General features: G+C 37.0%; 3 protein-coding genes across 4 annotated transcripts; 2 read left to right on the forward strand and 1 right to left on the reverse strand.

Annotated features, from left to right (window-relative positions):
- The first annotated feature begins 2,082 nt into the window (after positions 1-2,082).
- LOC111456540 lies at positions 2,083-4,262 on the forward strand. Its single transcript, XM_023098453.1, has 4 exons — positions 2,083-2,824; positions 2,907-3,311; positions 3,393-3,598; positions 3,779-4,262. The coding sequence occupies exons 1-4, from the start codon at positions 2,428-2,430 to the stop codon at positions 4,022-4,024; spliced, it is 1,254 nt and encodes a 417-aa protein (XP_022954221.1). The 5' UTR covers positions 2,083-2,427; the 3' UTR covers positions 4,025-4,262.
- Positions 4,263-5,888: 1,626 nt separating this feature from the next.
- On the forward strand, positions 5,889-18,101 carry LOC111456014 (pre-mRNA-processing protein 40C). 2 transcript variants are annotated; one of them, XM_023097706.1, is made up of 14 exons: positions 5,889-6,100; positions 6,326-6,967; positions 7,082-7,245; positions 7,689-7,726; positions 8,556-8,634; positions 9,447-9,911; positions 10,428-10,511; positions 11,402-11,542; positions 11,786-11,892; positions 13,058-13,181; positions 13,932-14,075; positions 15,632-15,778; positions 16,131-16,253; positions 17,589-18,101. In XM_023097706.1, exons 2-14 carry the CDS (start codon positions 6,367-6,369, stop codon positions 17,895-17,897), a joined length of 2,526 nt encoding a protein of 841 aa, XP_022953474.1. In that variant the 5' UTR covers positions 5,889-6,100; positions 6,326-6,366; the 3' UTR covers positions 17,898-18,101. The 2 variants fall into 2 exon arrangements, with proteins under 2 accessions (XP_022953474.1, XP_022953473.1); XM_023097705.1 differs by having other exon boundaries at positions 5,889-6,095.
- Positions 18,102-18,196: 95 nt separating this feature from the next.
- LOC111456015 (probable mitochondrial adenine nucleotide transporter BTL1) lies at positions 18,197-22,287 on the reverse strand. Its single transcript, XM_023097707.1, has 6 exons — positions 21,997-22,287; positions 21,659-21,856; positions 20,944-21,038; positions 20,191-20,524; positions 19,236-19,473; positions 18,197-18,702 (listed from the first exon to the last, which is right to left on the reverse strand). The coding sequence occupies exons 1-6, from the start codon at positions 22,024-22,026 to the stop codon at positions 18,452-18,454; spliced, it is 1,146 nt and encodes a 381-aa protein (XP_022953475.1). The 5' UTR covers positions 22,027-22,287; the 3' UTR covers positions 18,197-18,451.
- Between the last annotated feature and the right edge of the window lie 3,188 nt (positions 22,288-25,475).

Genomic DNA, 25,475 nt, shown 5'->3' on the forward strand with positions numbered 1-25,475 from the left:
ACATCGAGGACTTTAAATTTACTTTCCAGTCTTGGTAAAATTACATCTTTATACACGGCTCACACACGCACACATGAACCCACTAAGCGAGCTCGTATATGTACTCGTGGACCTGACCTTCGACTAACACACACTCACGTTTGCCGGATCCATGGAGGGAAAAGAAGCTCACATAATATTATGACGTATATAAATATCGTAATGTACGCATCCATACTAATCATAACAGATAAGTATTTTGTTGCACGAGATATACAAAATGCATGAGATTTGATAATATCAAATCATGACACGTACTTATGATATAAGTCTTACATTTATTCTTTTCATGACATATCGTTCTTATAAGACATGTATATGTATATTGAACATATCTTTCATGGTTAACGTACATGATTTATCAATATCTCACAAGCATAGAGTGAACGTGCTAACATAATACGTGATGTGACATATGAAGGTTCATGCATCATATAACATTGGTATAGCATAACATATCATAGTATAATATCATAACATAACTTATGCCATAGCTAAATCGTCATATAGCGTAACACACATCCTACAATCATAAAATACGACAAGGTGCAGGGGCCATAGGTTACGCGCCCATAAGCATCATCCGAGAATAAAATCTTGGTTGGTTGGACTATGTCTAAATCACCGGGCTTTCTTTGTGGTAGTTTAGAACTACTCATCGAAATCTGATTCCACCTAAGGCATTCGACCGTTATTAATTAGAATTTTATTATAAACATCTTCAACTAGTTTAAATTGGCTAAATAGTTGTCATAATAACTTTAAGCATCTTCGAAAGTATAAGAGGCGAAAACTCGTATAAGTTAAACGTATCAAACCTAAGTTGAATCAGCGAAGAGCCCGAGTTGGAGTCGTTAGAACATGGATTCTCCCACTGGCTTTGAATCACCAAAATGGGATGAAACGAAACATTTGTTGTGACTCAGTAAGTCAATAAACGTCCCTTTTATATTAGAATCTAACTCTCTACTTTCTCAATCTAATCGACGCGAGACAATCTTTTTCTTTCTTTTAAATTTTTTGTTGTTAGAGTACGCTAGTCAAAAGCCTAGCCTAGTGGGTACGTATACGAGCCCACCTAGTTGGTTCATGCATGCGTGCGTGCGTGAACTATGCATAAAGAAATACAATATATCCCACTTTACTTTAAAAATAAAGTAGAGCCCAATGAACTGTCACGAAAAGAAAGGTCCCACAATGAACCATGATTGCATATCTTGACCCTAACATAATGCTATTTACTCAATGACAACATAAGCTAATGAGGTCGTGAAAGCAAAGTTCTTAAATCCGATTTCGCATTTAAGTCATAATCCTTTGCTTAGGACAAGACAATAACATCTATTTCAAAACGTTGATAAGAAATATAATTTTTTTGCTTTTTCAACCACGCTATTTTAATATTATTATTATGTTCAAAGAAATTTATAAACATTTAGGTATACAACAATGTTTAAATTGAACGGTTTTTAAAACACAATTGACATAACATGCATGTAGTGGTGATAAAGACGTTCATGAGTTAGGTTGGTTCGAGTTCTAAATTTTTCAACCCAAACAACACTTAAAATACTGAACCCAGCCTAACCCAACCATGAGTTAGTTCCAGCTGTTTTGTTCATTTATTCAATATTTTTTGTTTTAATTTAAATAAAAGTAAAATTTTATTTGGCAAAACAAATATTTATTTATTTTTAAATATTCATTCCAACTTAATTTTAATATGTATTTTACATATTTGCCCCTGGTATAGGAATATTTAAAAAAAATATATATATATATTAAAAAAGAGAAAAATAAAATAAAATAAAATAAATGGAAAAAAGAGACATGAACGAGAAACATCTGAAAAGACCCAATCCCGGGCTTGTGGACATATTGATGGACCAATTTACGAGGGTAAAGTGGGAAAGTGGTGGCGTAACCCGAGGCACGAGGCGTAGTAAAAGTGTGAATGTTGGTTAAGTGGAGGGCAGGAGCGTAATTTGAGGGCACATTGTAGAAAATCAAAAGAGGCTTTTTTGCGCGGCATGAGCATTGGCATTGTTCTTGCTACCACACTGACAATATTCTCTGTACGATGTCTGACAGTGTTTGGCCTGGTTTCCATAGGGGTTTACGCTTCCCCCACTTTTTTTAAATTTCTTTTCCCAATTTCATCCATTAAATTCAATTCAATGCCTCTCTTCTCTCTCTACGCCTACCTCTACTGCCACTAGGGCGCTCGCTCTTCACCGCTGCATTCGTTTTTTGCTTCATTTTTGTTTTGTTTTTGGTTTACTTTTTGGATTTTGTATTCGGAAGAATCAGGAATCTGTAATCGATCATGGATGAGCGTGTTGATTTCTCTTCGATTCGGCGTTGAAGGTGTTGTTACGGAAGTTGAGAATGGATGTGTTGAATATGTTGAGGAGAGGGCGGAAGCAGAATCGGGAGAGGGATTTGAAGGAGGAGGATGGTGTAGATCTCAAGTGTGTTGCTGAAGCAGAAGCTGGAGTAGAAGCAGAAGTGAAAGCGGAGGGCGATGAGGATGATGAGGATTTCATTATGGAGGAGGTGAAGAGGAGATTGAAGGAACTGAGGAGGAATAGTTTTATGGTGCTGATTCCGGAGGAGGAGGAGGAGGAAGAAGAAGAGGAAGTCGGCGAAGGGGAGACGAGCTGTGGGGAGCCGGAGTGGAGAGACGTGGAAGCGGAAGGTCGGCAATGGTGGGGCGGATTTGGCGCTGTTTATGACGATTACTGCGAGAGGATGATTTTCTTCGATCGGATGAGCAACCAATCCGGTATGTTCTTCTAATCAATCAATGAAAACCAGTGAAATTAGGTTTTGCTCTTACATTACATCGCCATTGAATTGCATTTTAGGTTCTGAATCGGCCTCCCAAAGATCTGCACCGAAAAAGAGCGCTTCGCCTCTTCGATGTCTTTCTCTGAAGAGGATCGAAGAACCTGAAGACGAGATGGAGGATCTTGATCCTTCATCGCCTCTGATTGACTCCAATCACCACGTAGAAACAGCCTATGTTGCTCACATTTGCTTGTCCTGGGAGGCTCTTCACTGTCAGTACACTCAACTCAACCACTTAATATCATGCCAACCACAGAACCCTACTACTCGTTATAATCTTACTGCTCAGCTCTTTCAGCAATTTCAAGTCCTCTTACAAAGGTTTATCGAAAATGAACCCTTCCAACAAGCTCTCAGGCCTGCAATTTATGCTAGAACCCGTAGAACTTTTCCTAAAATGTTGCATGTTCCTAACATTCAAGGTATGTGAATACACTGACGCCTTTGATTTGCTTATCATGATACCAAATATATGATGAACTCTATGCTTGTTTCTTGTTCAGCTTCAGATTCAAACGTGGCCCAGGAACAAGAATCTGATTCCCTCATCCTCGCGTCCGATCTGCTTGTCATTATCGAGGCTTCAATCTTTACTTTCCACCGCTTCCTTAAGATGGACAAGAAAAACTCGAAATCTGCTTCTTTATCACTTCGGAACCAGACCCAGGACGCCACTCTGCTTGCTCGTATTCGATCTTCCCTTGACAAGGTATGAAGCTCAAGTGTTCTAAACTATCTTAATGCTTACTAGAACATAATTATGCATTGAAGCTGGTTAGCTATATTCTCTGTCAAAACAAATAACTGGAATTGTATTGAAGAATTGAATTTGATGAACAATGATTGAATGGGTAGAGAATAATATGAAAGGGTTTTGAGTAATTGGCAGAAGAAGGCGAAGCTGAAAGAAGTTAGGAAGAAGAGTAGAGGGTGGAAGCAGAAAACATGGCCTCAAACGTACGAAGACATGCAATTGCTTTTTGGAGTGGTGGATATTAAAATCATATCAAGGCTTGTGAAAATGCCAAGGATCTCTAAAGAACAGCTGCTATGGTGCGAGGAGAAGTTGAAGAAGTTGGATGTGTCTGATGGGAAATTGCGGAGAGATCCCTCTCCCCTTCTTTTCCCATGTTAATTTCTTCTTCATCTTGTTCTTCCTGTTCTTCCTGTTCTTCCTTCTCTGAGGGAAGCACTGGTCTGCTTCTTCTTCCTCTTCTTCTGGGTACACACAAACAACACACTGTTCCACAGCTCTGGATCTCCAAGTTGTTGTGATTGTGGTTTAATGTAATTGGACGATGGTTGCAGATAAGTATGGTGTTGGGACCCTGCTGCTACTACTTCTATTATATACTACGATGGATTTGAATTCTTGGGTTCTTGTTTCTTATGTGGGTAAGGGAGGGGGCCCTCTTAGCCCTCTTAGTCTCAACTATCCAGTCAAATCTCTTCTCTTTGTTTTAGAACTCATGCTCCAAAACTCCTCTGGCCCTCAATGACCAAATCTCTGTCTTCTGGTCTTGTTTTTTTTTTTGCTTTCCACGTCCATTCATGGGCCAAGAGTTCTACCTACTCGATAGTATAATGATCGAGCGGTCTCTCTTACGTAATGTTTTAGAATGATTTTGAAAAATTATTCATAAATATTATCTTATTATTTTTAATGTTTGCACGTTATTGTTTAAATTCTTGCCTTCAGAATCAAAATGAATCTCTTTCTTACTGGCAAAGAAGGAATTCCATGTTTTTTTCGTTTTGCAATTGTTCAAAGCATGTTTGGTGATTCTGTTGGTTTTTCTTTATTCTTTTTAATGATTAAAGGTTATAAACTTTATTTCTACTTTAGTTTATTTGTTATTTTAATTTACTTTTTTTTTTTAATTTCAAAATCTAAATCAAATTTTATATATAGTTTTGAAAAAAAAAAAAAAGAATTCTCCAAATGCCCACAAAAGTAAAATATCTTGTGCTTGATACTTAACTTACATGTTTAACTAAAATATATTAATATTAGTAAATAAAAAATATATTTTCTAATATATTGTAAATTTGGTTAAAAACTACTTTAATAATTTTTAGTTTTTAGTAATTTAATTCTTTTACTTTCAGGACTCATAAAAATTAATTTATTGGATGTACAATTTAATCTTTTATATATATATATATATATATATATATTTTAATGATTTCCTGATGTTAAATTTATTATTAATATTAATAAATTTCTTACGTGTGTAAATAAAACTAATTAGTGATAAGACTCGTTTGAGAATTATAAAGCTAAGTCGTCACGTAATAAAAATTGACTTGACTATAAAGATAATTTTCACGATATATGCTAAATCACATGAGTGTGTCACGCCATATTATTTTTTTTATTAATATTTTTAATTTGTTTTCGAGAGAAGATATCTAATCTAAGAATGGGTGAAATTCTACTTTCGAAAGTTTTCTTTATGCATAATATTTTAAGTTTGTTTGATTATATAGAACACGAGAAAAATTGAAAATTTAATCTATTGATTGATGTCAGTCACACGGTTAGACCAACTATCAATCTCACGTCCTCCTTCTAACAAATTTAAAAGGAATAAGTTATAAAGTATTTTAAAATCCTAACGTCTCTAATAGAAATTTCTTAACCTAAGTTTTGTTTTAGTACAATTTTTAACGTTTGAAGGTATTTTTGAAGTTTTTTTAAAAAAGTTGTAAAATTATTGATAAAACTTTTGAAAACTTAATGGTATTTTGAAATGTTTACGATATTTTTGAAACACAGTATTAAAAATATATTAATTTTTTTTTAAATGAAATGTATTTTTGAAACTTTAGTTAAAATTTTTAAATAAAAATTTAAGAATATTTTGGAGATAATTAAAAAATAAAAAATAATTTTATTAATTTAGCCAAATATATAAAATAAAATTGGGACAAATGGGTCGAAGGATCGAAGATGGGCTTCCCGTTGGGACGGTCCATAGTTAAATGCACTACGCTGGAATTCGGACGTTGGACTTGGGATTGGAAGGCGGAAGCGAAGCACTCCCGCTGCGTCACACACCAATCGGAGATCGGAACCCTAACCTCCGCCTGTTAACTTTCCGGCACCTCATCCACATGTGATCCCCGGCCCCGGCCTCCTCTCCTCTTCTCATCCTGATTCGCTCTTTTTTCATTTCCTCCCTCTCGTCTGCATCGCCGGTGCGGTAGGGTATATTTCCGTTTCCTTTTACTTCCCATGTTTTGTCTTCTCTTCCCGTTGATTTGTTTATTTTCATCGAGTTCTCGCTATTCCGACGAAGTTCGACGCGAATTCATACGATATGAGCTTGTTAATTGGTCTTTTTTTGGTTATCTTGCTGAAGGAAACTTTGTTCACCTGTGGAATTGTAGCTTAGTAAGTATACATGCTTACCGGCTTTCTTCGTGGTTGCAGGTTTCCCCACTTGTTTCTGCTTAGCTACGTTTCATTTCACCATGTCTTCAGCATCAACCGTCTCCCAATCCATGTCACTACCTGCTCCGCCTACTTCTAATTCTGCAGCTAATGGATCTTCAATTCCCAATTTGATTCCGGCCACTTCACCAGTTCCTCCTGCCCAATCTTTCCATATTCACCAACTTGCGCCTGGAACTCCGATGGTTCCTGGTCCACCGGGAATGTCACCGTCTATGCCAGTTATGTTTCCACCTAGCGATTCATCTGCTTCTTCCACTATCCCAGGACCCAATATGCATGCAGCTCCTAACTCAATAAATACTTCTGTTCGTCCACAAATATGTGGTTCCTATCCTTCTCTAGCTCCCGTTGTTTCTCCACCTCATGCGATCTGGTTTCAGCCTCCTCAGTTGGGAGGCATGCCCAGACCTCCCTTTCTGCCGTACCCTGCTTCTTATCATGGCCCTCTTCCTTTTCCTGCCCGTGGAATGCCCCTACCTTCTGTTCCATTGCCCGATCCTCAACCTCCTGGTGTTACCCCTGTTCAAGTTTCATCGGCCACTGCTGTGCCATCTACTCATGGAAATCATCTTACTGGAAATTCGTTGATCCAGACAGACTTCAATCATCCTGAACTTGGTATGCCGTATGCTGTTAAATTGTTATCTTTATATCATGGTAAAGCTATTTGTACTTCAGTGCTTACACGTGCCTAAACTAATGTTCTTCATTTATTGTTTAATCATTTAACAGATGCCCAGAAACACGCTCAAGGTATGGGCCAATCTGAGAGTATTTCTTTAAGTAAGCACTCGGAGAATTGGACTGCCCACAAGACTGAGGCAGGAATAATGTACTACTATAATGCCTTGACAGGAGAATCTACTTATGAAAAGCCTTCTGGATTTAAAGGGGAGGTATTTTCCCGGAGGCTTTCTATAGTTTCAAATGCGCATAAGTTTCGTTTTGTCTTCTTGTTCGTTACTTATAAATCTCGCTCCCTCTCTTCCACCCTCCACCCTCCGCTTTAGCATCACACCATCGGTACACACACACACACACACACACACATTAATTTTGTTGTTATTTGGTTTCACCAGGTTCATTATCAATTCTATTTCAGCTTGAAGCTTTTGTGGAATATGGGATGAGTAACTGGCTGAAATGAATAATTGTTGACATTGTGGCTTATTATCGAACTTTATGATGCTTTTCTGTAGGAATGGCATGACTGTATTATGGCTTCTTATTACCTTTTTATAGCATTAAGGTTTTTCAATATATTCAATTTTGTGCATCTCATTCATCAATATGTGTATATATATGTATAATAATTTTGATGTAATTGAATTTGTTGCAGCCTGACAATCTCATGGTGCAACCAACATCTGTTTCAATGTAAGTAGCTTTAATAAACCATGATGGAAATGCGATTGTTTTTCTTTTTATATGAAGCTAAAACATTTTACTTATTTTATTAGTTACTTCTACAATAATTGTAACTATGTGATTTGCGGCCAGTTTGGAGATTTTTGTTTTGAAATATGACTAATTTTCTGAGCGGCATTATTACTTGTAAGTATCATATATAAACTTGTCAGCACTGGCCTATGATGGTTTATTTATGTTTTGGCGACATTCATTAAAATTAGATAAGGTTTTTGTAATGGATAATTTATATGTCATGTATAATGCTTTGGTTGGTGCTTCCACCTGCTTGCAATAAACGAATTCTTGATTGCTTATATGTAAATACTTGGGGAATAGGAACCAATATTTTGTTTCTCTTTAGGAGGCATTCTTGTTTTGTGGTTGGATCCTGTCTGCCGATGAGGTTATAAACCATATGTTTATTCATTGCTTTGGCAAAGATGAATATAAACCATATGTTTATTCATTACTTTGCCCTTAATTGTTAGGACCACTTACTTGAGTCTGTTTGGCATCGCTGGATGCAATCCCTGGTTTATTAATTTCAATTTAATATATTTTTATTCATCCTTGCAGTTTTATGGGTGTTCTCCCCTTCATCTATGCTAGTTCTTCATTTTGGCACTGACATAACTGTTGGGCTAATTTTGTTTCTTCCTAGATGTTGGCTTTTAGTAGTCCTAACAAATATCATTTTCCCCCAAACTTTGTGGGTTGGGCTACACTTCTTAGCTTCTGAACATGCCAAATAATGGTTTTCTATCTACTAAATGTTCTCATATTCTATTGTCTGTAGGTCAAACCTGTCCGGTACGGATTGGGTTTTGGTTACTATGGGTGATGGTAAAAAATATTACTACAACAACAAGACAAAGGTTTGATTTTCTTTTTCTCTTCTAAATTCCCCCCCAGCTTTCCTATATGTCCGGAAGTTTTCTTGTTAGAAATAAATTTTTGGATACATATCTCGTGTTGTTATCACCTTGTATATCATGAGAAAATGGTCTACTGCTGTTAGTTCTCAAAAGCTTTTCTCTATGTTGAAGGACTTAACCACCAATTTTGTATCATATTCTTTTGTCAGGAGTCTTTTGGACATATTAAGCATATATTTCTTTGTTTATGTGATTGTTATCGAGTATATATATATATATATATATATATATATATATATATATATATATATTTGTAAAGAATTGATTTGGTGCTTATATGAGTCCATTAAAAGCATAGAACGTAACATGTATTATTTCCACGAAGTAACAAGAAAAAGAAGCAGGATGTGTATCTGCATGTATTCTAGTATTTTTTTTGAAGAGAATTGAAGATGTTAATACGATCCCATTAAAAACATAGAAAGTAATATTTATTGTTTCCACAAAGTAACTAGGAAAAGTAGCAACGTGTGTATCTGCTGTCATTTACTACATGAGGTAGGCTGGGGCTCAGAAGTGGATAGATTTCTCAGAGGATATATCTGCTGCCTGATGTCCATTTACCATTAGACATTGTCTATGTAAACTTATTGGATGAAAAATGAACTTCAAAATCATATTCCCGATTCCTGTACTTCAAATGTTGCGAAACGTAAGTCTCTTGTACCGAGTTAGCTCAATGGTAAATTCTAGCCGTGGACCTAATTTTCATCTTTCAGTTGTGCCAACCTATCTTTCTCTATCTGAATCAGATAAGCAGTTGGCAGATCCCAAATGAAGTAACTGAATTGAGGCAGCAGAATGATGAAAAAACAAAAGAACATTCAGCTCCTTTGCCAAATAATAATGCGTTGACTGAACCAGGATCTTCCCCTATCAGTATGAATACTCCTGCCATCAACACAGGAGGTCGTGAAGCCATGCCTCTTAGAACTGTAGGAGTTTCAGGGCCATCTTCTGCCCTGGATTTGATCAAGAAAAAATTGCAAGAGTCTGGAACTCCTGTTGCTTCCTCGCCTATTTCAGTTCCAACAATAGCTCAATCAGATGTGAATCTGCCGAGAGATGCTGATGCTGCAGTTAAGGCACTGCAGACTGAGAACAGCAAGGATAAGCCGAAAGATGCTAATGGTGATGGAAATGTATCCGACTCCTCCTCGGACTCTGAGGATGTAGACAGTGGACCAACTAATGAGCAGTTAATCATTCAGTTTAAGGTATAATCTAACTTCCCCTTTATTGTGGATCAATATCATAATCTTTTTGACAGTTTGATAATACTAGATAGGAGTGTTTTTCATTTTTTTGTTGTTATCTTCTCTTGCTAGTATTCTGAATATCATGTTCATTATATATTTGAGTCTTTCCTATGCATAGTGATCTTGGGTGGGCTAGCCTCTGTGATGTAAATGCATTAATTTCATACCCATAATAAATAATACGTGGCTGCGGATCAGTCAGCCAAGCTTGCTGCTCCATTCATGGAGCTGAAAAAAGGGGGCAAATCATACTGCTCCCCTTCATGTTGCCAACATCTAGTGGAAAGCAGGCCTGGCAGTCGATTGGTCAGTGTATTCACAGTATATTCTCAAAGCATTGGTCATGGTCTTGATTTGTACGTTCTTCCTGAAGTTTCCATCATATATGTTCATGCAATCTTCAGTTTGAGGAATTTCTGTCCTTTGCAACCTTAACTGTTGTGGTGGAAACATCTCATTATGATGTAATTGTAGGAAATGCTTAAGGAGCGGGGAGTGGCACCATTCTCTAAATGGGACAAGGAATTGCCGAAGATAGTTTTTGATCCCCGTTTTAAGGTTTGTTGAGTATAAAGATTTGAATTACTTTGTTCGGGAATAAGGGTCTGCTACCAATGGTACCCCTTGATACAGGTTTGTTTGATTTTGTTTGCCCATGTTAGACTACTTCCATACATTTGAATTCTTGGTTGACTCATGACTTTCTCCTGTTATGGCTTCCAACGAGTTTGTTCTTCTGTATTTTTTGTCTCGTTATAATGATGAAAAAAAACTTTCTACTTTTTTTAAACATACTTGCGTCTATCTATCAATGCAACATTTGTAATCCTCTCTTTTTTTTTACCTCCAGATTAGAACTGTTCTTTCTGTTTGAGATTTTATTATGAGAAGCCCTTTTTAAAAATTAAAAAAAAAACAACGGACCTACTTTTTTCATTGAACTAATGAAAAGAGGCTAGTACTCGATGTTACAAACTCCTAAAGGAGTGAACAAAAAGAAAAGCTAATTACAAAGCAAAAGAGAAACAGAAAATGAATACAGAGGAAAGATGAAAGTATTCCTATTCAAAATTGATATCCCAACATGATGAGATAAAGAACACAAAAGAGATGCTTTGAGATGAGCTGATTCAAAATGCACTAACCATGAGCAATATTTATTACCTTTTAATTGTTTCCTGCTATAATTAAGAAATCAATGCCTCAACTGCATTGACCCATTATAAGTGAGGCCGAGAGGGCAACGGAGACCCAATAAAATCTGCAAAATGTCATTGGCCACTGTTGAAGAGAAAACCCATGTTAGCGTTTTGCACTTTATGTGCTGGATCACCCACTATGTTTATTACGAGAAACTCTTTTTTATATATAAAGAGCATGTTTGTGTTATGCACTTTGTGTGCTGGATTACTGTTATTATGTTTTGAGAAGTTTTTATTCAATGACAGGCTATTCCTAGTTATTCAGCTAGGAGGTCCTTGTTTGAACACTTTGTTAAGACCCGTGCTGAGGAGGAACGTAAGGAGAAAAGAGCTGCTCAGAAGGCTGCAATAGAGGGATTTAAACAGTTACTGGATAGGGCATCTGAGGTTATATCCCTTTCCACATTGATTATCTGGTCTAAGGTTGCTATTTTTGTAATCGAGCCTTTTGAATCAACACACACAGTATTAAGATGGATGAGTTCAAAATCTCTTGAGCGAACTGTAATTTTTTTTTTTTTTTTGGTCAACCTAATTTGTTTCCAATATCAGATTATAAAATCCCTCTGAATAGAGTCAAGTATGTCCTTAATTTTAAGTACTAACTACTGTGTAATTATTTATTTTTAGGATATTGATCACACAACTAGTTATCAAACATTCAAAAAGAAATGGGGCAATGACCCGCGGTTTGAAGCTTTGGATCGTAAGGATCGGGAGAATTTATTGAGCGAAAGGTGCCATTTAATGAGTAGCTATAACATTTTTCTTATCCAGTACTTTATAGCTCTTTTTTCATGCATTCTTCTTGATTTTTTAATGTCATAGTTCACTCCTCTAGCTGGTGAAATTGATTAATATGATTGGCAATTGTCCTGTCGGGTGAAATACGGCTTTGTAAGGTGGTATTTTGATGCCAAAGTTGACTATTGAAATTTCAATAGAGAAAATACATGCTAAATCACATACAAACATCTTAATTCTTTGCATCTCATTGCCAAACATCTTACCCGCTCTGACTTCGATTAAATGCCCCCCTTAAATTGCAAATTACAAGGTTATTTGATCTGAGATATTTAAGGGTGGAGGGAGACTCGAAATTTTTCATATCTTTCTTTGAACTTTTTGTGCATGATTTAATCTTTCCTTTCCCCTTAATTAACAAGAACTTTGGCCCCTTAATTATGAAGGCTTGCACCACAGTCATGACGGTACATGTACATCAATTTCTATGCCATGAAAAAAATATACTATTTGGCCTATTATGTGTGCATGCACGTAGACCATATTGTTGGAGAAGTTTTCACTGTAGTCGTCTTTTTTGTTTGTCTCTAAACAACACGAACAATAGTTTATCATTTATATTTAAAATTGTGAAGTCAGGCTTTCAGATGTTAAATAGGGTTGGTTTATCCTAGAAATAACTTCATTGCAGTTTATCTTTTGTAAAAGATCTATACTTAATGTGCCTCCTTTTTAATTTAACATAGATTGACTGTGAGGGCCAACAAATGTTGGATCATACTTATCTTTTAATGCAAATTGGAACTTTGGCCCTTTTACATGTTATATTAGGAGCCTTTATTTTTAAAGCCCCACATTGCCATTTACTCCTGTTTTTGTTATGCCTTGTGATCACGCCTTTTGGAATTTGAAATTTGGTTGTGTCATTTCTTCGATATGTCTGTCCTCTTTTGATATGGTCTTACGCTAGGTGGATAGTTATTCAAATGTAGTATAAACAGTTTTGTACACAGAAAGTGCTTACTATTGATACCCCTGAAAAAGAAACTTGAGTCAACAAGGTAGTAGGCTAGTAATCAGATTTATGTTTGATCTGCCCTTTAACTTTAACTTATTATGTTGAGTTTTAGCTGGATGATACCTCAATATAACTTGTAGGGTCCTTTGTCTGAAGAAGGCTGCCGTTGAAAAGGCTCAAGCTTTATGGGCTGCTTCCACCACGAGTTTCAAGTCCATGCTGCAGGAGAGAGGAGATATCAACGTCAATTCCCGTTGGTTGAGGGTGGGTGCACCATGCTGAATTGGTAGTTCATTTTCTGGAGAATATATGATTATCTATCCTACATGTCAATGGTTCTTTTTTTCCTTCTCTTTACCAAAGGAAATTTGTTGAACTCAGGTGGCTAAATAATGATTTGGTTAAGGAGGTACACAACAGACTTCCCTTAATAATGGACATTAATAATGTTGAAAATAGTACATTAGTGTTTAGTAGGTGGCTCTCAACAGCTCTTCACCAGTCCTTTGGGAAGATTAGTATCAGTAAAACTTGAGCAAATTTGCAAAGGCTGGACAGTAGCATTTCATATGATATCTTTGATGGGGTTTGAGACAATAGAGATCTTTTTATTCTATTTTGTGTGTTACAGGAGTGATTTCTGAAGGGCCCTATAGGTTTTATTTATTTTTACTTTTTTGGATACAAACTCTTTTAGTTTTTTGATCTTTATGTCTTGCTCATGTTTTCTGATTGTTGAGAGAAAGAACCTGAAAAATTCATAGAATTTATTAATTTTCAACCATTCTGGACCGGTTCCAGACTTATAAACTTGATGAAAGATATTATGTAATTCTTTTTCGATTCAATCATTCAGAGTAAGCGAAGTTAATGATCTTTTCATTTCTTGCTCTTCTCGTTTGTAGTAAATTGTAACGAGTGTGAAATGCTACACTTTGGACTACAACGTTACACTATTTTGAAACATACATGTAACTATTTCCCTCTCTTCCCCTTTCTGACATGCTATTATAGGTAAAAGATAGTCTACGGGATGACCCAAGATACAGATCTGTTAAGCATGAGGACCGTGAGATGTTATTCAACGAGTACATATCTGAACTTAAGGCTGTTGAGGAAGAAAAGCAGCGCGAGTCAAAAGCTAGAAAGGAGGAGCAGGTGAGCTTATCTGAAATTCCAAATTCCTTGTTACAGGAACCTGCTTTTATCATAGTTAAGTTGTATGTTAGTCTATCTCGGTTAGTTATTTGGGAAAGAGGCAAGGTGAGGTGACAGGTGCTGCATTGTAGTCTTGGGTAGTTAAATCTAAGAGGAACCTTTTCAAGCCGTGGATCATCCTATCAAAATATTGCTTTCCTGTTTGAATACGTGGACCATGGATCTGTCTCGGTTTTTGTTTTATAAAAATTTATTTAAAAAATTTATTAGGGGTAATCAAGGTTCACAAAAAAGAAGCTTCAATTACCTAACTTTTTGGGATTCAAGTAACTATTCCTGTTGAAGATAAGGATAGCAAAAAGAGCTCCCTTGAGGTGATTCAACAACAGCCTGGCTTCTTTTAAGTGTCTGTAGTTCTGATAAAGGGATGAAGAAATCCCTTTCTTCCACGAATGTATTGATATCATCCGTAGTGGAATCCATTTCTTACTCCCCAAGAATAAAAAGAGCTAGTGATCTATGTAAAGAGATGAAATTATAGATCATCTTCTTTTGGATGGAGCCGGCTGGGCTTGAAGACATTCCCATTCTTCTCTCAATTGTTCTTGCAGGATGCCCCTTTAAAACGGAGAAAAAGATCTTATGGTCGAACTTCATTTGGGTTTCCATTTGGAGTTTGTGGCTTGAGGGGAAGAATTTCATCTTTTCAGATAAGAAAAAATGCATCAAAGTCACATATAGTTTTATAGATTCTACTTCCTTTTTATCTTTGTGTTAGAGTAAATATGCTTCTATTTTTTTAACTACAGCTTGTCTACTCTCATTGCTCACTGGGAGTACCTTTTGTAATTGCTTGTTGTTTGGAATTTTCTATACATCTCATCACATCAATAAAATAGTTTCTGTTTCCTAAAAAAGTATCAATCATCCTCATAACCAAGCCTATAAAAAGGTGAACTCACTTTTGCAGCAAGTTCTCTATGATTTGTTGTGCTCCTAAAGAAACTATCTTTGCTCTCCACGAAAGGATCGGGTTGGTGGCTAGAAAAGAAACAAGAAAAAAAAAAAGCAAGCTTGATCTGGAAGAATTTCTCTAAAGCCCCTCTCTGGTCCTTGTAACTGGAGCAGAACAACAGTATTTTGGGTGATGATTATGGTTTTTATGTTATATTGGGAAGTGTACAGTATATAGCTTCTTTTTTCAACGAGAAACAACTACAGTATTTAGCTTCTAGTTATTTTGGATAAGACGTGCTTCTTTAGTCTCTAAACTAGGGAGATTTTTAATGCTTATGTGTTTTGGCTTATCCACTGTAACTCCGTTTTGCCTTTGCTTTTCCAAAAATAATTATAAATAAAAGAATATAGACAAAAACCACCAAGATCAAATAGTGCCCTTTTTGGTGCATAAAACTTAACTTCCGCTGATAATAATTGTGCCACCTAACGCATATCACAGTTGTTTTGTTACATAAGATTAGAATCCTACCTAAGTGTTCGACAATAGATGGAAGCCATGCTGAATACTTCTACTTATATTCTAATGCTTATTTCAGGAGAAACTGAAGGAAAGGGAGAGAGAATGGCGGAAACGAAAGGAAAGAGAAGAGCAAGAAATGGAAAGGGTGCGCCTAAAAGTACGGAAGAAAGAGGCTGTTGCATCTTTTCAAGCATTGCTTGTTGAGTCGATCAAAGACCCTCAGGTATATCTTTTGTACCATGATTCTGTGGCTAGTTTTGGAAAAAATGAAGAAAGGAAAGAGAGATAGGGGGGGAGGGTAATGGACTAAGAAAAATGGAGCCTGGTTTGTCCGATCAGTCCAAATGTTGTAGCAGTTGAGGTGTCTTTTGCTGGTGAATTTAAAAGCATACAATAATTTAAATTTTAACTGAAAATTGTCTGTCATGAAGTTAACCATAAGTCATTAGAAATTTATTTATTTTTATTGAACATCTCTTCAATCCCTCCCTACTAATGAACAGTAGGCAAATACGATATGGTTTGGTTGATCCTGTAGTGTTAACTAGCACCTTTTTGTTTTGTTTTTTGCTTAGGCCTCTTGGTCTGAGTCAAAAGTTAAATTGGAGAAGGATCCACAAGGGCGTGCATCCAATCCTGATTTAGATTCATCTGACACAGAAAAGCTATTCAGAGAACATGTAAAGATGCTGCAAGAGGTAATTCTACAACTCGCTGATCTTTGATTTTTCATCCTTTTCACTATCATTTGCAGATCCACGCTCAATATTTTTTCATAAAGTATATAATTTGAATTTGAGCTGATCTTATATCAAATCATGAAGTTTAGATGGCTTTTCGAGGCTTTTAATATAACGGGAGGCAATCCAATATTTGGTTTTCTCATCTTTTTTCCGCATCTTTGACTCTCTACTAGCATTCAAATGTTATGAAAACTATGTGCTCATCTTAGTTCTCCATCCTTCTGGTTATCGCATTATCTGTCTTCCATTGATGGGTTTTGTTAGAAATCACGACTCTCTACAATGGTATATAATATTGTCCACTTTGAGCATAAACTCTCATGACTTTGCTTTGGGCTTCCCCAAAAGGCCTCATACCAATGGAGATGTATTCCTTTGCTTATAAACCTATGATCATTTCCTAAATTATCCCGTGTGGGACTCACTCCCAACAATCCTCAACAATCCTCCCTTGGAACAAAGTACACTATAAGCCTCCCCTGAGGCTTATAGAACTCTCGAACAGCCTCCTCTTACTCTCGAACACCCTTTGTTCGACACTTTAGTCACTTTTTGACTACACCTTCGAGGCTCACAATCTTTGTTCGATATTTGAGGATTCTATTGTCATGGCTAAGTTTATGGCATTGCTCTGATACTATGTTAGGAATCACGACTCTCCACAATGGTATGATATTGTCCACTTTGAGCATAAGCTCTCGTGGCTTTGCTTTGGGCTGGCTTCATACCAATGGAGATGTATTCCTTTACTTATAAACCTATGATCATTCCCTAAATTAGCTAACATGGGACTCACTCCCAACAATCCTCTAACAGGTTTTACATTTCTTTGCTTCTCATTTTCATCAGAAGCTTGTAATGATACGTTCAGTCTCAATAGAATTTAGGACCATATTTATGACTTTGTTATAATCTTCTCTCTACTAGGATTCATGTTATGAAAACTATGTGCTTGTCTTATTTCTATCCCAAATTTGTGGTTATCGTAATATCCGCCTATCACCCAAGCAAATGTACTTCGAAAAAAAATTGGGAAGCAATTCATTGTCGATATTTCTAGTCAATTTCGTAATGCTTCAACAAAGTGAATGGGAAAGACTTAACATGTATGACTCGATAATTGTTTTCCACGAATTTAACATGAATTGAGACTTCAAGAGTTGTTCCCTTCAGTGGGTTGGTTACTCACTTGTCTTTTCACTGCATTACAACTGGAAAGTGAAAATTTATGGCTGTTGCAATTTGCTAACCGCATTTCTGTCTCTCATTTCTTTTCCGTTTTTTCTGCAGCGGTGTGCAAACGAGTTTAGAACTCTATTATCTGAAGCATTTACAGCCGAGGTAGTTTCTCAGGTATCTGAAGATGGAAAAACAGTTCTTAATTCATGGACAATGGCCAAACGAACACTGAAACCTGATCCCAGATACAGTAAACTCCCAAGGAAGGAAAGGGAAGCACTTTGGCGTCGATATGCCGACGATACATTGCGGAAGCAGAAGTCAGCAAATGATGACAAGGTAGAAAAACATAGCAATTCAAAGAGTAGATCAACCAATGTCGCTGGAAAATTACCTTCTAAACCAAGAATCCACGAGTGAAGAAAGAAGTCTCTCGTTCGAATTTTTGGTCTACAGGCAGACGTCTCTCCCTCCCATCACGACGATTCCTTCAGTACTAATTTAATTAGTTTTTTCTAATGTACCTTTTCGGTGTTTCGTTAGCCTACTAAAAAACCTATACATGTACTGCCGAAGGAACTGGTTCAGCAATTAAAATAGTTTAGAGTACAATTCCTTCCGGTATGGTTCTTTTCAATAATGATACATGAAATTAGTAAGTTTGAACGCTGCTCGTTCAAATAAGGACATGCACATACTTATAATACACACCAACCATGTGTCGATCACGTTAAGAAACTTTCATAAAAATTGTTTATTCAGTACAGAGAAGGCACCCCAAGGGGCCAAAATTGTAGCTCACTTCCACAAGTGAGAATGGCAGGTGGAGCTCATAGATTGGCTTGTTTTCAACTTGCCCTGGCCCACCAACAGGCTTTTAAAATTAGACCATAGTGGGTCCAGGTTTAGTATTCTAAATAAATAAAAGGGACAAAAGGAGGAAAGGAAGAGAACTGTGTGGGGGCTGGGAGAAGTCATATATGGTTTTTGTTGACCAAAAGTATGTCCTTCCAGGCCTCATAAAACATCCAGGTGATGCCAGAAGAAGGCATTACCTTCAAACAGCTAGCGCCCCATCCCCTGTAGAGTCCCTTAAGGCCTTCTTCCCGGACCACTTCAGTAATTGCTGCTGCCATGTTTGGTGGGCATTTCCCCTGTAGAGCTCCTACCATCAGTCGCTTTCTAGCCACTTCCAGAGGGAAGCTGATCGTGCTCGCGGTGAAACCTACACACATCACATTGAAACTCGATTTCGGTGTCATAACGTAAAAATCTTTAAAAACTTTTTATCCTAAACACTACACACATCACATCGAAACTCGATTCAGTGTCATAACGTAAAAAATCTTTAAAAACTTTTTAACACTGCATGGCCCCATTTTATGCCATTCGTTGACTTTTAGTCTATAAAATCCTAAACCCGTACGCTTGAAACTTGACCAACCACCCTTGATATGGGAGTCAAACCGTATGTTTTTCGGTCACAACGACCAAGTACATATCGCACGACATGTGCATCATCACTCATCAAACCATAAAACCAGTCGAAGAAATGACATAAATAGAAGCTAATTTATGTACAGAAATTTCAAATTAAGCAGACCTCCTCTCCATGGACTTAGTTAATAGGACTATAACAATTGAAATAGAAGCAAAAAATCTCATTTTTTAAGAACAGAATCGAATCACATGCTCTTTCATGAATTATTTGTGGAGAAATAGAAACAGCAATTTCACCATTAAGGTCAAATGACTCACCTGAAAGAGCTCCAACCAGAAGCATCTCTATACGGTTCAGAGATTTCTTTTTCTTCTTTAGGCAGTATGCGTTCTTCACTGTCTCGTACATGAAATAATAACTTGTACTGTATGGAAGCATGCCAACGAGTGTAGGTGAAATACCCGCATAAAATGCACCAAGGCCGCCGTCTCTGTAAATCGTGCTAACTGCAACGCTTAAATTAGGATAAACCTCGGGACTGATTGTCAAGCGATCCTGCATTTAGAAAGTAAGCGAAAACAACAGTTTTCATAGCCGAAGAAAGTAACAAGTGGATAATTTTTCAAAGTGTAACAGCTCAAACTCTAGCCCAAGCCCACCGCGGGTAGATATTGTCCTCTTTGGACTTTCTTTCAAGGTTTTAAAACACGTCTGGTAGGGAGAGGTTTCCACACTCATATAAGCAATGCTTCGTACTCCTCTCTAACCGATGTGGAATCTCACAATCCTCCCCCTTGGGGACCAACGTCCTCGCTGGCACACTGGGCGATGTGGAATCTCACAATCCACCCCCTTGGGGGCCAGCGTCCTCGTTGGCACACTGCCCAGTGTTTGGTTCTGATACTCTTAGTAGCAGCTCAAGCCTACCGTTAATAGATATTGTCCTCTTTGAGCTTTCCATTTCGGACTTTCCCTCAAGGTTTTAGAACGCGTCTGGTAAAGAGAGGTTTCCACACCCTAAGACAATGTTTCGTTCTCCTCTTCAACCGATATAGGATCTTACACAAAACTTTCATGGAAGAATTCTTTCACATCAAGAAGATTGGACCACAAAATCCTATAGAAGGAACAACTAGGCAAGATCTTAATGGACTTGTACAAGTAGCAGTCGCGTTATCTTGGTCACGTGAAAGTAGCATATGGTGAAGTTTTCTGTGTATAAAATGAATATTACTGCAAGCTTTTTACGACAGCAAGACGAGACAGTCATACCTTCAAAACTTCAAGAGGATGGCATGCTAGAGTGCTAACTACACCAGCAGCGGCACCGCCTACAGCAACAGGAGAAATCCAGGAGAGTGATAAATGTAAATTGACAGGGCCAATATGTACACTTGACCGTTCCTTTTTACTCCATCTCTCCTGTGCTGCAGTCATTGTTCGTTTTACCCACTCGAATGTTCCAAATTCAATTGCCTGCGTAGGAACTATGCGAACCATATTGATCGCATTTCCAGCCCATAGACCCTGCCAACCTTGCTGCTCAATGACCTCAATAAAGCTACCAGCAATTTGTTTTGATCCCACACCGACAACCATTCTCGTCCTGCATATTTTTATGTTCAGTAATCATGATATACTATCAAAATAAACTAATTAATAAACCTAGAACATGAAGACATAGATGACATTGAAGGACTATAGAAGCCAAATTTTAGAGTATGAAACCCTCCAAATTTTCACGTCCTAATACATAATACAACCTAAATCAACATTTTATCCATGCTAGTCAACAGATTGTACATTTCCCCAGTATGGCTAACAAGTTGACATAGTTTGATCCCTAACAAATCTGCTATCCCATCCTGTTTAGACCACCATTCTTGCTTTTCCGCCTTGAATGGTAGCTCATATAACTTTGAACATTTGGCAATATCATCAGTATCATCATCTTGCAGATAGCCATTATATGATGTACAAAAAACTGAGGGAACTGTAGATGAAAGTAATTACAGAGAACCCAACCTGATTGTCTCAAGAGGAGCAAGCACAGCTTTTGTCATAGCCCCTGCCAAGGCTCCACTGACAAACTCAGCAACTTCTCTAGTCCTAAAGAAATCCTGAGCGTTGAATCATGTTTAAACGTAATGACATTGCTTTGGTAACAAAAATTAATTATATCTTGATAAGCAGTTCGATATTTATTGCATTGTGGAGAAACACGGTTACTGTGAGAAAATATACATCAATACATCTGGAAGGGCATAATTTGATAGAGCAAAAAGGTTCAGGAATCAGCTACAGAGGAGTATGCAATAAAAAGGCCAACCCCCAAAATACCACCAATTTAATCCATCTGAAGTTATTGGAAGCTAAAACAAGCGAAACCCACAATTCATCCAGTTGCTTAGTTCTAAATAGATACTGCTCCAAAGTGACGGACAATGTGAAGGACATAATAATAAGCCCACTTTCAACACCATGCAGTATAATGCTGAAACCCAGAACAGAAAATACATTCGTGTTGGAAAGTTTGAATCATTCAATCGCTTTCCTTTTGATCCTTCTCTTTTTACTTCTCTCCTCTATAATACAACATTAAACCATAAGCAGTAAACATTCCAATGAGAAGCTAAAGAACAACAAATTAGATGTTTCAAAATTGAAGGTAACGGAAATGTTGAATAAGGAAATGAGTATTACTTTAATACACATAAAAAGGCAAAAAAGGAGGACTCACTTTAACGGCAAGCCTGGTATCCGGAAGCTGGAAGTGAAATGGCGGTTTAGCGTTGTTATCGATTTCAATGAGTTGTTTGGAATGCATCGAAATGGCATACGCATCATCGAAAGCAGCAGCGCTGGTTACCTCGTCGGCGTAGTTCTTCTTGTGCGACTGCGATTCAAACGGCATGGATTTGGACAGCACAGCCCGATACTGAGATTGAAAAAGAAAACAGGAAACAGAGAGAGAGAGAGAGAGAGAGAGTGTGTGAGAGGTGAATTCAAAGTTTGAATTAATTGCTAAAAAAAGTAAAGAGAACAGAGGAAAGGCAAGGAAGGTTGAAATTGGCGTGCCTGGATGGGGGATTTGGAACTTTGCGACATTGATGGTGATTGAGGAAAGATATTTAGTAGAAAATTTGGTTAATTCCCGCCGCAGTTTCGGCTCCGGCCCCTCTCTAAGTATCGGAAGCTCCTCCGAAGTGATGATGAGATATGGAAAATTGAATGCCTTTTTTGACTTCTTTGATATTTCAAAAAGTGTTTGGGGTTTGGGGTTTGGGGTTTGGGGCTGAGCTTTTATTTCATTCCGGAACAGTCGCTCAACGAATAACCAGCCCTCGCCGCCGCCGTGGTCGCTGTCGCTGTCGGTTCTAACTTGATGCTCATTAACCCAATTCGTTTCAACTTTATATGTGTTAATTTATTTTATTTTTTATTTCTTTCAATATTTTTTAAAATCAACCTAACTGGAATGCGGATGTAAGGCGTGGGACTCTAGAGTTTAACGTGGCGACAGGGTATTCTTGAAAGAGACCCCAATGAAAGGTGTTTAAATGTTTGGACACGAGTGTAGGTTGAGTCCATGCTTTGTAGGACCCTTGGAAATTTTGGATCGAATCGAACCCTGTTGCATATAGATTAGCCTTACCATTTTATCCTTTTCAGCGGTGTACAATGTATTTCATGTGTCTAACCAATCCCACGCATGTGGTAGACTATAAACACCTGGAAGTGGTAGACGCTGACGTTACCAAGAAAATCAATGAGAATCCTTGTAAGGGAAGTAAAGACCCTAGCTAGCACCAGAGATTGTTGAGGAGAAACCAATAAGTCGAGGAAGCCACTTGAGAATGAGAGGATGAAATGAGAAAGAAATATCAAGAGCTATTTTGGGATGCAGATACTTTCGAGGATGAAAGTCCTTTTAACGGTATAATGTAACCGTTTAGTTTGTAAAAAAAATATATATATATATATATAGAAATCTTCAGACATCCCTGAAAATTGGAGGCAAAAATCTTGGCATTAACCAACCCCATACTCTTCTTCTAAATTTTCAATCTTCCCACATTCTAAACCAATCCAAACGCTCTTTCATTCTGCATCTTATACACACACCGAGAGGTGAAACGAAAACTCGAGAGAGGCAAAGTAGAGGAAGAAATTTCGTGTTTTCAAAGAGGTTGTTGGGGATTTAGGGACGTAAGGGTACTGGGAAGTTGTTGTACAAACAAGGAGTAGACGAACTGTATATACAAACTCATGCATAAACGACGTCAGAATGTTGTAAAAATGAAGGGAAAATCGGGTTTATTATATAGTTTCAAATGGAGGGGACTAATCGTTGGGTCTCACTTTTGTATCCCATGTCGTCGCCTAAGCTACAGCCCACTTCCAACAATTCAGTCGTTTGCAGCCCAAGCCTAGACATACGCAAGAAATCTGACCCATGCACTGACCCGATGCCCACGCCCACACCTAACCCGAGCGATAGCCCGTGCCTTTAGGGCCTGTGTGTCTAGCTTCCACCTGCGGCTCCTTTCAACTCGGCTCGACTTCTCGGCTTAGGTGGCACGGTTTAAAACATTATATAATGTTTCCTACCTTATTTAAGTCATTTGAGGTCCGTAATACTCATATTTATCCAATTTAGTTAGTTTTAGGGCTTATGTCACAAATAATAGCTGAGCATAGCTGAAAATCAACTACCAACTATTGAGTAACTTAAGCCAAGCCAACCAAATAACTAAATTAATTGATTGATGTATGATGGTACATGTCTTATGGCTCCTGCATGTACCATATTAATTATATGATGCGTATGTGTTCTTTGTATTGTCATGAGATGTATGCTATGTATGCATGTGATGTACACTATATTATGAATGAAATGAAATGCAAGAAATGTTATGCCTTAACATGTAAAATTATGTGATGGATTACATGGTATGGCATATGCCATATACATGATGTACGACCCCATGCATATATGTATGTCATGTACATCGAGATACTTTTCCGTTATCTTGGGCTAGTACGGACGTGTACCTTCGATATTTATGTTCGCCACGAAATGCGGGCCTTTCCTTTTTCGAGGCGTCCGATGACATGAAATGTGATGTGCTCAATCAAGACTAGGGGGTACGTATACGAGCTGCCTTGGCGGGTCCATGTGCACATACTTGGGTCATGCGTGGAGAAAAACCATGCATCCAACGTTGCCCGGAATTGAAAAGAGCCTAAGGTCATGTTACAATTTCTAAAAGATAAGTCTCATTCATGTATTGTGTGTGATTGCATTGCTAACCCCAGCCGTGTAGTGACTTTTGCATTACTAACCCCAACCGTGTGGTGACTTACTGAGTATTTCTTAAAAATTCTCAAATCATATGTTAGCTCAATATTTTTCAGGTAAAGACAAACTTCACATGCACGGATAACGGTGAACGCTTGAAAAACCATAGAAGTCACAACAGAGTACGACAAGGCAGTTAACATTGAATTTCAATTAGTACTTTATAGATATTTTTAATGCCATTTATTTTATATTCAAAACTATGTTTAATTTATTGTTTTGAACCGAATAAATCCACGACTATATTTTAAAGGTATGTATTACGAATTCTCGCATATATGATTAAAGCATGCATGAAGTAACGTCACTAATTAGGCTAAAAAAATTATGAGCATTACATTTGGTATCACAAATAATTTGAAATTGTTTCACGACTCAATCAATCCATTTATTATTAAAATTGTCTGAGTTTAAATTTATCAATTTATCTTATCATAAAATTTTCAAATTAAAATTAAAATTTTGATATTTTTAAATTTTAAATTAACGAAACTATTATATATAAAATTGAAATTGCAAAATTTAGTATATCTGTAAAATGTAAATTATTAATCAAGGTATTAAGCAGATAATTGATTATTATCGATTATAAACATTATTTAGCATAATGTGTATACATATATATAAAAGGTTGATATAAATTAATTAAGTAAATAAATAATTTATAATGCTAATAATGTTCCATTTTAAGTAAATATAACTATATACCATAATTAGTTTGAATGTGCTAATACTTATATAAATTTAATCAAATCATATTTGTAAAAATCAAATTAAAGAAAGAAAAAAATTGTAACATTCGAATTTACCTACTAAAATAGCGCCGGTTTCCATCCACGATCCGAGCATCACAATTTCATTTTTTTTATAAATTTCGGAGTAAGTGGGCTTCTAGACGTGAGATTTCGTTAATAATTCTTTCCGGTCCGTGGCTTGTCACATGAGTTTCAATTTCATATTTCTGTATGTGGAAAGAAGTATAAATATCTTCATATACCAGATGCTCGCTAATTAGAACCGTATCTTCAGAATTGTAACATTCCCATGGCATATAAGTTACTAATACGTTTTTTCTCAATGCAAGTTCGCCACTAACAGTAGCAGTACCGTCCGCTAAAATTTGCCGTTTTTTTAATGCATTTATTCGGGTGAACTTCAATTTTTGCTACAAATTTCACAAAAAAAAAAAAAAAAA

This window comes from Cucurbita moschata, unplaced genomic scaffold (assembly GCF_002738365.1).
Source record: "Cucurbita moschata cultivar Rifu unplaced genomic scaffold, Cmos_1.0 Cmo_Scf00018, whole genome shotgun sequence".
NCBI classification, from domain to species: domain Eukaryota; kingdom Viridiplantae; phylum Streptophyta; class Magnoliopsida; order Cucurbitales; family Cucurbitaceae; genus Cucurbita; species Cucurbita moschata.